Genomic DNA, 12,835 nt, shown 5'->3' with positions numbered 1-12,835 from the left:
GTTTCACCTTTGCCTCATTTTTGAATAGTGGTCTTGACTATCTTCATAGCAAGATAAAGATAATCTACATGTTGAATACTTTTGAGTCATCCATCCCTTACAAGCTTCACATACACAAATGTGATCGAAAACACTTAAAATTCAACCCTGGTCAATTTTGTTTGTTTTTTCAATGGAACAATAGACAGGCCTTTTCAGTGCCGAATGAAGTTTGCAGTTGCAAGTAAGTGTTATCTGTGAGGCAAGGGTCGATATTAAATGAGGAAATCAAACTCTGCTGCATTTTGTTCTCTTGTGTTGCAAAAAGACCACAAAAACCACCTGTATCTCACATACGTGACAACATTATTAACTTAAGACGGTGTCAACTGGACGGATAAGCGGCTGGACTTTTAGTGAGGAGACGGAGACATATCTTGGTTGCAACCACACTGTGGCATTTATTCACTAGTGCACACCCAACATGACAGCATCCTGCCACCTACCACAACAGAGACTGAATGGGAACAGGCAGCCTTTATTGTTCTCTGCTGCAGGTAATTGGTGGGAAGCTACCAACAATGGGGGGTTTATCCCACACAGACATAAACACCTCAAACTTTACATCCTAATGAATAATAAATATAATACAAAAATGTTATTTACATAATTACATATTCCTTATTAATACATCAATAAATAAATGACATATTAATACTCAATTACACCAATAATAGATATTACTTCCCCCCCTTCCCTGCGACCTTGCTAAATGGAACCCTCCCGGAACTTTACATTGGTGTGCAGGCCCCGGGGGACGTCTTTTGCCAGAACATCCTGGGAGTAGGAGACAACAGGAAGAGGTAAGTCTGCAGAGGTATGGTTCTATTTCAATTTACTCTCTTACATACTAGACTGGCCTTGTTAAATACATGGCAACATAATAGCAGTTCACCACCCAAACACAAGATCATCTCCTGTTTGCGAGAGCGCTAACCGCATTTCTTTTACAGGTGGATTGGCCAACTCCACCTGCCGCAGTGTCTGCAACACGTCATCATAACAAGCAACCAGAATGTATTAACGTGCAAATATACTCAGTGAATATCACTACAAAATAAATCGCCATGTGTAATCACTGTAATCACTGTGCTATATGTGCAAATATACTGTTCAATAATTACGGTGTCCTATGGTAACGGACAGTCTCCATTACATTTCCTTCCCCCTCTCCCCTGAGAGTACAGTACCTCACTTCTCATGAATCCTGGAGAGACAATCAGCTACCACATTGGACTTTCCTGTTCTGTACTGAACAGTGAAGTCGTAGGGCTGCAAGGAGAGGTACCACCCTGCCAGCCGCATGTTCGAGTCTCTCATTCGATGCAACCACTGGAGTGCCCGGTGATCCGTCTCCAGGGAGAAGTGTCGTCCAAGCAGGTAGTATTTCATTGCCTCGACTACCCACTTCATCGCCAAACACTCCTTCTCCACCGTTGAGTACCGTGTCTCCCTGTCCACAAGTTGGCGGCTCAGGAAAGCAACTGGCTTCTTCTCTCCATCCACCTCCTGGAGTAGTACCGCACCAATGCCGACTCCAGAGGCATCTGTCTGCAGTGTGAATGGTTTGGAGAAATCAGGACTGTGGAGAACTGAATCACTGGCAATGGCCTCCTTGAGGTCGTTGAAGGCTCTGTCACATTCGTCAGTCCAACGGACTTTGTTCGGTGCAGAGGCTTTTGTCAGGTCAGTCAGAACTGCTGCTCGCTTTGAGAAAAGGGGTATGAATTTCCTGTACCATCCCACCAGCCCCATAAAGGCCCGGACCTTCTTGGTAGTGGGAACAGGATAAGAGTGGATGGCTTCCACCTTCCCCACCTGTGGTCGGATGACTCCATATCCGACTACATACCCGAGATACTCGACTTGCCTCTGAGCGAAAGCACATTTGCGAAGGTTGATCGTGAGTCCAGCCTCCTTAATCAGATGGAGAACCTGTTGCAGATGGGACATACCAAGATTTCTGACTGGCTTGGGCAATTCTCATGTTCTCTTGTGCAAGAGTGGTCATCTTCTCCAGCCTCTCCCGCATCTTCACCACGTAGGCAACCACATTCTCCCCAGCTGCTTCCGGGTTCTCCCAGTGTTCTTTCAGGAGATCCAGTGGCACCCTCACCTGGCGACCATACAGCAACTCAAATGGCGAAAACCCAGTTGATGCTTGTGGAACCTCACGGTAAGCAAACAGCAGATAGGGCAGCCATTGGTCCCAATCAGAGCCTGTGTGGGATACAAACTTGCGCAGCATGTTCTTCAGTGTTTGATTGAAGCGTTCTACCAGCCTGTCTGTTTGGGGGTGGTAAGGGGAGGTCTTAATTCCCTTCACTCCTAACAACTGATAGACCTGCCGCAACAGCTTGGAGAGGAAGTTTGTTCCACAATCAGTGAGGACCTCTCTAGCTATGCCTACCCTGGAGAACAACTGCAGAAGGCAATTTGCAACCTGCCTGGCTTTCACTGATCTGAGGGGGAAGGCTTCAGAGTAGCGGGTTGCGTAATCACAGATTACTAATATGTAACGATTCTCAGAGGAACCTCTCTCCAAGGGACCCGCTACATCCATGCCTATCCTCTCAAAGGGTGTCCCTACAATGGGCAGCGGTTGCAACTGGGCTCGTGCTACTCCCTTACCTGAGGTAAGCTGACATATCCTACATGTACTACAGAACTGTGAAACCTGTGTGTACATGCCTGGCCATGCAAACCGACTAGCAATCCAATGGAGGGATTTCTGAAACACTAAGTGCCCTGCCCAAGGAACACAATGACCAAGTTCCATGACTTTCTGCCTGAAACTTTGGGGCAAAGCTAAGGCCTCAACCTTGCCCTTGCGCTGATAGAGGATGCCCTTTTTGATGACATATGTAGTGTCCTCCAAACAACCTGCAGTCCTCTGCTTCTTTCCCTCAACCTCTGATACTTTCTCAAACCAGGGTTTCAAAGTTTGGTCACCTTGCTGCAGTGCACCTACATCCAGTGGAATGTCAAGATCTAGGGGCTGACTGGGCTTAGAAGGCTCCTCACCCTCTCTCCTTGCTGTACCCAAAAACTTGTCCCTTCGCCTCTGAGTTTTAGACTTGGGTGGCTTGTGTGGACCTGTTTCCAACTTGGCACTCTAAAATGGCAACTCCCTAAGTGTGTTCCCTGCACTTCGGGCCCTGGTGGTTACCACATTACAAGACTTTGTCAAGGTGTCTGGGTCTGCCTGCAGCTCATCATAAAATGGTAGCTCTATGAGAGCTCTCTCTGCATCCTGCATCTTAGTTGTCACCCTGTTAGATTTTGGCTGCTGCACCAGGTCCAGCAATGTGGGGATGTCTCGTCCGAGGATAACTGCATATGGTAATCTGGGGGCTAGAGCTACTGGGAAGAGAAAAGTCTGGCCTCCTACAGTTATATACACCTCAGCAGTGGGGTAGGCTCGCTCATCACCATGGATGCAACTTATACAAGCACTACCTTCCCTCCACTGTTCCCTAGAAACAAGACTGGACAGCACCACTGATTGAAAGCTTCCTGTGTCTAGGAGGGCTTCCTCACGCTGACCATTAACCAGCACCAGGACTGTGTGGTCTGACTCCTGATCAGGGACTCCTACACTAGTGGGTCTAGGGACTGAGCACAAAAGAGATGGTTTACTCTGCCTGCTTGCTGGACATGTGTATTGAGTGTGACCTATCTCATTGCACTGGTAGCACCTAACATCTTGTCTAGACCTAGATGGTGATTTCTTACTAGAGCTAGGCTTGCTAGAAGTGAATTGCTTGGCACTAGGAAAACTCCTACCCTGTGCTTGACCACCACCCCTTTCACCCCCATTAGACTTACTCCGTCCAGTGAAGTAACTGTCCCGGCCAAAGGTGGTGCTCCTGCTCCCCTTCCTGGCTGACATGAAGACTTCAGCTAGACGAGCAGCCTCTTCTGCACTCTTGGGGTCATGCTCCCGGATCCAGACCTCCAGCTCCGGATGAACCATCCTCAGAAATTGCTCCAGAGTCATCATTTCTGAAATGTCCTTCGTAGTGGATCTCTCTGGTTTCACCCACTTGTAAAACATGTCCTTGAGACGGACATATAGTTCCCATGGAGATTCACCTTGATGAACGTCCAGGGAACGAAACCTTCTCCGGTAGGTGTCAGCTGTTATCTCATACTTGGCAAGAATGGCGTCTTTAACCTTGTCATAATCTTCAGAATCCACCATGTCCATATGAACATAGGCACTACGTGCCTTACCTGTGAGCAGAGGGACCAGACGGACAGCCCACTCTTCTCTCGACCAACGGCAGACAAGAGCCATTCGTTCAAATGTGGTGAGAAAATGTTCAATGTCATCCTCAGGAGACAGTGGCAGTAACTTGGGGTCTCTGTGGGTTGGCGGTTCCCTCATCGGTTGAGGTGAATACCTGGCCCGTTGGCTAACCTGGCTGGTCATCTCCCCAGGGTCCTCACCACCTTCACTCCCTCTGTAACGGTGCTCCCTGTCATACTCCTCCTGCCGCTCCTCTCTCATGTCATTCACTTGTGCTTGTATTAGTTGAAACTGATGCTGCATACTTTTCCATCTCTGATCTTGGCGGGTAGACTCCTTTTCTGTCTGTTGGTCTCTGGCTGCTTGAGACCGAATCAGAGACTTCACCAGGCCTGTCAATTCCTCCAGCTTATCACCAGGGTTGCCGGCTGCCTTGGCGCCCTGGTCAGCTGATGACCCTGCTCCACCATCATCTGGCTCCTCATTGTCAGTCTTTTTCCTGCCTCTCATCATCATTATTTCCTCACTATCTTGTAGGGCCCAACTTCTGACACCACTTGTCAACTGGACGGATAAGCGGCTGGACTTTTAGTGAGGAGACAGAGACATATCTTGGTTGCAACCACACTGTGGCATTTATTCACCAGTGCACACCCAACATGACAGCATCCTGCCACCTACCACAACAGAGACTGAATGGGAACAGGCAGCCTTTATTGTTCTCTGCTGCAGGTAATTAGTGGGAAGCTACCAACAATGGGGGGGTTTCTCCCACACAGACATAAACACCTCAAACTTTACATCCTAATGAATAATAAATATAATACAAAAATGTTATTTACATAATTACATATTCCTTATTAATACATCAATTAATAAATGACATATTAATACTCAATTACACCAATAATAGATATTACTTCCCCCCTTCCCTGTGACCTTGCTAACTGGAACCCTCCCAGAACTTTATATTGGTGTGTAGGCCCCAGGGGACATCTTTTGCCAGAACACCCTGGGAGTAGGAGACAACAGGAAGAGGTAAGTCTACAGAGGTATGGTTCTATTTCAATTTACTCTCTTACATACTAGACTGGCCTTGTTAAATACATGGCAACACCTAAATACAACATAATAGCAGTTCACCACCCAAACACAAGATCATTTAGTCTCCTGTTTGCGAGAGCGCTAACCGCATTTCTTTTACAGGTGGATTGGCCAACTCCACCTGCCGCGGTGTCTGCAACACGTCATCATAACAAGCAACCAGAATGTATTAACATGCAAATATACTCAATAAATATCACTACAAAATAAATCGCCATGTGTAATCACTGTAATCACTGTGCTATAGGCCTATGTGCAAATATACTGTTCAATAATTACGGTGTCTTATGGTAACGGACAGTCTCCGTTACAGATGGTGATGAATGTGGTGGCAGATGAGACAGTGAAGTTGATCTTTGAACTTTTGGATATAAAATGTCATCACTTCATCATTTTATCCTATTAGACATTTGTGTGAAATTTTGTCATAATTAGCATATGAATTCTTGAGTTATGGCCACAGTGACCTTGACCTTTGACCACCAAATTCTAATCAGTTCATCCTTGAGTCCAAGTGGACGTTTGTGCTAGATGCAATGAAATTCCCTCCAGGCGTTCCTGAGATATTGCGTTCATGAGAATAGGACAGACGTGAGGTCACAGTGACCTTGACCTTTGACCTTTGACCACCAAAATCAAATCAGTTCATCCTTGCGTCCAAGTGGACGTTTGTGAATTCGAAGAAATTCCCTCAAGGCGTTCCTGAGATATCGCGTTCACGAGAATGGGACATACGTACGTACGGATGGACGGACAGACGGATGGACGGACGGACGGATGGACGGACGGACGGACGGACGGACAGACAACCCGAAAACATGATGCCTCCGGCCACGGCTGTCACCGGCGCGGAGGCATAATGAGTGCTATCACCAACACTGTGGCTAGAGTGACGCCACCAGTGATCACAGCCCCTCCCTGTATGTGCTGCTGAAGTGTGATAAGCAACAGTGTGGTGACAAACTGTCGCTTTATGGAAGCTTTGCGTTCTCACACTGCATGCACATTTTTTTTCTGTCATCATACTATAAAGCAAGGAATCTCTGTCTGTGAGTGAGTGAGTGAGTGTGTGTGTCCTTCGCATATCTTGAGAACCGTTCGTCCGATCTACTTCACACTTGGCGGGTGTATTGCTGGGGACCCAAGGACGTGTAGTGTCAGATTTGGTGCAATTTGGACCCGCGACACGTTCAATATTACTAAACTTTGAATAAACAAACGGACAGCGCTCTGTGCAGCAGCAGGGCTCAAGCGGTACGGGCACGCACGGTTCTCGAGAAAGCTACACTACGGGCACGCGCGGTACGGGCACGAGCGGTTCTCGAGAAAGCTGCAAGCAGTAATCGGCAATCATGCATGGCCCATAAGATGGTGTGAAAATATCCTCGCCATAAGTGTGCTGCCAATTTGATTTTAGACTGTGTATCTACATACTTTGTGTAGTTTTTGTTGATGCCAGATCTGCTGCTACAATAACAAATTTGCTGTGCATTCATAATTATGCTAGTGATTTCTCTAAATTTCCCTTGCCATATTATAGGTGATTGGATTAATTCAATGTTTGGAAATGCCTCCTATACTAATACAGACCCAACATAACTTTTCACAGTGGAAGGTTTTATTCTGGCATTTCCTTGGTTTTGACTATATTCCTTTTGTCTCTGTGTAGCTTTCTATTTTGTGTTTGTAACTTTTCTGTCTCTCCTTCCAGGTGTCTGCCTTTGTGTCGCTCTCTGGTGTGTCTGAACCTATCAGCGAACCCGTCTGTTACCTCAGCAGGGCTTCACAGCATCCTGATCTCTCTCAGAGAGGCATGTCGACCTTTGACCCTCCTAAACCTTCAAGGTACCGTTTGCCTTTGTGACAGGGTCAGAAATTAATGAGGGCTTGGAGGGGGGGAGAATGCCCTTGAAAGTTCATAAAATGCCTGTGAAAGGAAGAACTACAGTAATGTCATACATACATTTTGACCTGCTCACCCCCTTGCTTGTTGCTGTTTGAACAGCACATTGCACTGTCCTATTCACACAATTTGGATTATAAAGGTGCTATTCTTTTGAGGTTGTGTTGCGTTGAATTAACGGTGACCGCTTTAGAGCTGCACACTTACATCTTCAAATGGGACTTACTGAAAACCAATGCTGTGGCATGTGTGGACATTCTGTAGATATACTGTAGCTTATATGTGTTAACGTGTTGTATGCCTTGTTTTTGTTGACTCGTGAAACGTCTTTGTATGCATAAATACATTTTGGTATGTTTACAGTATGTTTGTGTTGTGATGCACCCCCTGCCACCTATAGCCTACAGAACTTTTGTATGAATTTGGTTAAGAAAACGATTAAAGTGACTCTGATGATGATCCTTTTGTTTGTTAATCATGCCTCCATGCATGGTCATACACAGATTCACAGATAAAACTTTTCTCACAGTTTCACAGTGTTGACACCCAACCGCTTCCTGACAGAGGAGGGTTTAGTGGGCAATGTCATGGCTTTTTTTGGAAGGGGTTGGTTTTTATTTTTTGACTGTTTGATGTGTTTCACCTTTGCCTCATTTTTGAATAGTGGTCTTGACTATCTTCATAGCAAGATAAAGATAATCTACATGTTGAATGCTTTTGAGTCATCCATCCCTTACAAGCTTCACATACACAAATGTGATCGAAAACACTTAAAATTCAACCCTGGTTAATTTTGTTTGTTTTTTCAATGGAACATAGACAGGCCTTTTCAGTGCCGAATGAAGTTTGCAGTTGCAAATAAGTGTTATCGTGTTGCAAAAAGACCACAAAACCACCTGTATCTCGCATACGTGACAACATTAGTGTCACTTAGCTCAGCTGTGGAGCCTTGTTGTTTTACCAGGCCAGTCATACTGATAATACTGGTTAGGGTTAGGGGTTAGTGTGTTTGTGATTAGCTTGTGTGTGTCTTAAAATGCATAGGACTGGTCGGCCTGTGTTTTTTCTTTGTAGACTCCATCCTTGAAGAGATTTATTTCTCAGTTTACCGGTGTGATACGTTTAGATTTTAGGTTTATTATATTAAGTTTTCACGCAGGATAAGTCAAGAGATAAAAGTATTGACGGTCTAGTTTTTGCTTTTAAATTTCACTCTTGATTTTCTTAATGTCACTCTCTTAAAGTTTGTCATGATCCTCATCTAGCTGCCACCATGTAGTGTCGGTCTGGTGTAGCACTGCAGTGGCTGCGGTGCTATACAATAATGGCAAGAAATGTACATAGTGATTGCTGCAGAATTGTTTTTCGACAGTATGACACCCTGATTCATATTGTTCGAGGGCAGTGGCTTGTGTAAAACGAGAACACGCTTCTTTATCATTTTTAGTCAAGATATTATTGATAATGGAGTCATGTGGGCTCATGGGAGATCTGCCCTCCGATCACTTCCCATAGCACCAAGCACATAGACCTGTAATGCTTTGTTGTTGTTGTTTTAATTGGTCAGAAAAAGAAATGTACATTACAATTACTTCAACTAAAGCAGTAGAGAAAGCAATGCATATTGTTGCATTCAAGATGATATAAATATTAACATTAGATAAAAATCATAATCAAGTGTACAAAAATAAATAAGTACAATAATGAAAATGAAAAAAGAATTCAAATTATAAATAAATAAATACAAGAGGGGGAATTGCACATTACAAAGTTAATCAAGGGTTAGGAGTAAAGATATTGCCAGATATTGAAAGATACTGGGTAAAAGGGAGGACTTATACATTTTTTATGTGTGTAAAAATTGCCCAACATAATAATCCAGTTTACGATATATTCAAGACAGTAGTTATCTTGCATTTCATAGTGGCATAAAATATTTTTTGCTGAGATGCCATCCCAGTCCAAATCTATGTGCAAGGTGGTGTGTGACAAAAAACACAAATATCGTTTATATCTTTACATTTTGAGATAGTTAAGTTATATATATTGTGAAGAATCTTAGCAGTGTATTTCCCTGACTTTGTTAGGGATGCAGCACTTATGTGGGAACATCCAAGATTTCAGGGCATTCCAGGGAAATTTACCTCTAAGTATCACCTTGTTTTTCTTTTTGGAAAATTTCTCTGATGTATTTATTATTAGATTTTTTGTCAAGTAAAAAGATTCCATCTAAGTCAGAGGCACCACCAAGGATTTAGGACACTCTACTGCATTACAAGCCAAGTCACACATCACTATACAGTTGTTAACTTGAACCTGAATTTGATCAAATTAAATATCTTATAACATACCTCTGTATTATAATGGCATGGAATTGTTTTACATAATTATTGTAATTTGATGGAAGATTTCCATCACACTGAGCACCAACAGCTGCAGACATAAAATAAACAGAAAAGGGCTGTAGTGAAGCCATGGGTGGTGCAGTGTCCGGTCTGGGTCTGGAGTTTGGTTGGTCTGGCTGCTCTCTGCTGTCTCCCTGACCTGGACTCCCTCAGTCTCTTCTTGTCCTTCCTAAGTTCCTAAGTTACATTTGATGGAAAATTATACTAATTCATCTACTCTTCATAAATCAATATATGTCCAGTCTCATCAAATAAATGCATTACATACATTATATTTTTTCATATTTTCATATTTTTCCACTTAGGAAGATCCAGTGACTTGTTTTTAATATTGATGACCATGTTGTTCCATAATATGTATTTGTGTGGTGAAAAATTTTGTGTAACAGAGATGTGTAGAATTATCACATCTAATGTGATACTTTATTACAAACATTTTATTCAAAAAAACATGAAGGTCTACAGTTTCTTTTATCTTCCAACTATTTACCTTCTAAGCTCCCATCAAACTTTCAACATTTCACTGACAAGCCCTTCTGATGTGATTTCAAATTTTTTGATTTGTTTTGTTTTCATTATTGTCTAATGGTGTAAATGGTTCAATGCCAACATCCGCTCTTTCACCTCAGATAGAAAGGAATAGCTGCCATGCCTGTAGTTTGCTCTTATTGAATATATCAGACCCCTCAGAGCCCCAGTAATATGTTGTCACTGTCGGGTGAAAACCTCGTAACTACAAGTTTGATGATTTTCATGTTTTAACTTCAGTTGAGAAAAGTCTACAACCCTTGGGTTTATGGAAGCTTTGCAAAACCAGTTAGATAAACTCAAAAATGCTTCATCCTCAAGCAAAAACCAAGGCTGTTTTTCTTAGTTCCTGAAAAGTTGACAGATGCAAGGTTTCCACCTGACAACAAACAACATGAAATCCAAACTGATCTAGTCTGACCAATAATTTCCACAATAACACATAACTGATAAAATTCCAAAGCAAATTTATTGATGTTGATTCTGCGCGGATACAGAAAGTGAAATCAAGCAATTCAGCAGAGCACACAAGGCAGTTGCAGTTTAATAATTATATATGTGTAAGAAGTCAGGGGTTTCCATTGCGTTCAGTCTCTTGAATCCTGGTGGCTTCATCGGTAAAACAGATCCAGAACCTCCTTTGGCCTGAAGGGTGCACATCAGAAAAAAAAAGAGAAAGAATTAGGGAAAATGTGCTGAAAGAAAGGACGTTTTTACTGTTAAGATTTCATCAGTTCAAGAAATTGTAATTAGAGTTGTTGCATCTGGGATAAGGAAATGATGCGTAGGAGTTATTCTTTGAAATCAAGGATATTCCTCATGTTTCTTAACTGCAAAATACACAAATAATAAAACGATCAATATTAGTCAAACCGTCAGAGCTGAGGTTAGAAACCCACAGGGTATCAGATCAATTGAATATTGTAATGACAGCATCCCAGTTTCCAGGGGCCCGTGACTCACTTGCAGGCCTTGAGGTTGACGCAGATGGTGCGGACGTCATCAGTGGTAGAAAGCTCCTCGATCAATTCTCCAAAGTTATTCTTCACAAATTTGTTGCATAGATTTTTCAAGAGGCCCATTTGGTTGCAGATGGACGACACCTTTTTTGTCAGCTCCTGTAACAGAAATTAATTTGTAAGAACCACAGCGGGGCCTGACCAGAGGAGAGTTAAACCAGGGCATCAGCTAGATTCCTTCAGTTTCGCTCCATCCTGTTTACAATGCCATGATGACTACAGCGTCATGATGGTTTTTACCTCGGCAGTGGCGTTGGCGCCGGCGGATTTCTTCACCTTGTTCAAAGCCCACTTGCACGCCCAGCATAAACCTGGGAGCTGCGGAAGCAAATGAAAGGGACACAGAGTGATATTATTATTATTGAGGCCAGGCAATATTTGCAATATCAAAATATGTTTATGTGATGGAAGAATATTAAACAGCGACAGAGTGTTTGGAGGCAGATCACAGAAGCAAGTGGCAGCTCTCAATCAGAAACTACAGTGATATCAAGATTACAAAAAGAAGAATGTACGAATAAAAAGGATTGTTATTTATAGCAAGTTATATACCGGGAAGAATGCTTTACGTTTAAATTTTCCATAAGTTACGGGTGAGCACTTCTCTTTTTGCTGCTCTTCCCTTAGTGTTTCAGCAGCCATTTTTACCTTGTTCGCATCCACTGAAATTTCCTCTTCCATCTGGTCAAGGTCATCGAGGTCAAACTCGAGGCATCTCCCATGGACTGTCCAGACTGAGAAGGAAAAAAGGGGAAATTGTTAAAATATGACTTGCCATTCACATAATATGCAGGAGTGAAGCCACAGAGCCTGCGGCACCTTACGACATGCAGAGGGAGGATCCACTCTCAAATTCATGAAATGGGTTTTGCAATAAAAAATGTAATATGTTCACATGTTTCAAGTCAAAACAGTGTATCAAATAACACAAGAGCACACCTGAACATGTCATCAGGAAGCAGGCAAGGAGGATCACAGACATATTCATGGCTTTCAACCAGCGGTGAACTCTGAGAGCGTCTGAGAGTCTCCTGTGTCATGACACCTTTTATACACAGCAGAGGTGAGGTGAGGTGCTACACATCGACACTGCTCTGCATCGCTTCACATGAAGGAAAGATAGTGTCATTTCTGTAATCTCTTAGAAACCTCCAACCACACACCTCCACCACGTCTTATACAATGTAAGATTTTACATCGCATTCATTATACTAATGCTAGACTAGCAAGGATATTTCCTGGCACAAGTGATGCATGTAACCGTTGTGGACAATCACCTGCTGACCTGGTCCACATGTTCTGGCCCTGTCCTCGCTTATCTGAATTCTGGACAGACATTTTTAAATCCTTTAGGGATATATCTGGTGTGGACGTTCCACCCGATCCTCTTACGGCCCTGTTTGGCGCTCCCCCCGGGACTAATACTCCCCTGTATCTTAATGGAATAATGTCTTTTACCTCTCTTTTAGCTAGACGTCTCATACTTATTAAATGGAAACATGTATCGCCACTTACCCACAGTAGATGGATCAAGGATGTGTTATATTACATCAAGCTAGAGAAGATTAGATTTTCCCTGAAAGGT

General features: G+C 43.2%; 1 protein-coding gene across 1 annotated transcript; it reads right to left on the bottom strand.

Annotated features, from left to right (window-relative positions):
• Positions 1 to 10,683: 10,683 nt before the first annotated feature.
• Positions 10,684 to 12,296, bottom strand: LOC139914376 (antimicrobial peptide NK-lysin-like). Its single transcript, XM_071902675.2, has 5 exons — positions 12,190 to 12,296; positions 11,899 to 11,984; positions 11,491 to 11,568; positions 11,195 to 11,349; positions 10,684 to 10,876 (listed from the first exon to the last, which is right to left on the bottom strand). Exons 1-5 carry the CDS (start codon positions 12,236 to 12,238, stop codon positions 10,843 to 10,845), a joined length of 402 nt encoding a protein of 133 aa, XP_071758776.1. The 5' UTR covers positions 12,239 to 12,296; the 3' UTR covers positions 10,684 to 10,842.
• Between the last annotated feature and the right edge of the window lie 539 nt (positions 12,297 to 12,835).

The sequence above is a fragment of the Centroberyx gerrardi genome, chromosome 17 (assembly GCF_048128805.1).
Source record: "Centroberyx gerrardi isolate f3 chromosome 17, fCenGer3.hap1.cur.20231027, whole genome shotgun sequence".
Taxonomy (NCBI): domain Eukaryota; kingdom Metazoa; phylum Chordata; class Actinopteri; order Beryciformes; family Berycidae; genus Centroberyx; species Centroberyx gerrardi.
Note: the sequence above shows the minus strand (reverse complement) of the source record. Positions and strands in the feature narration are given on the sequence as shown.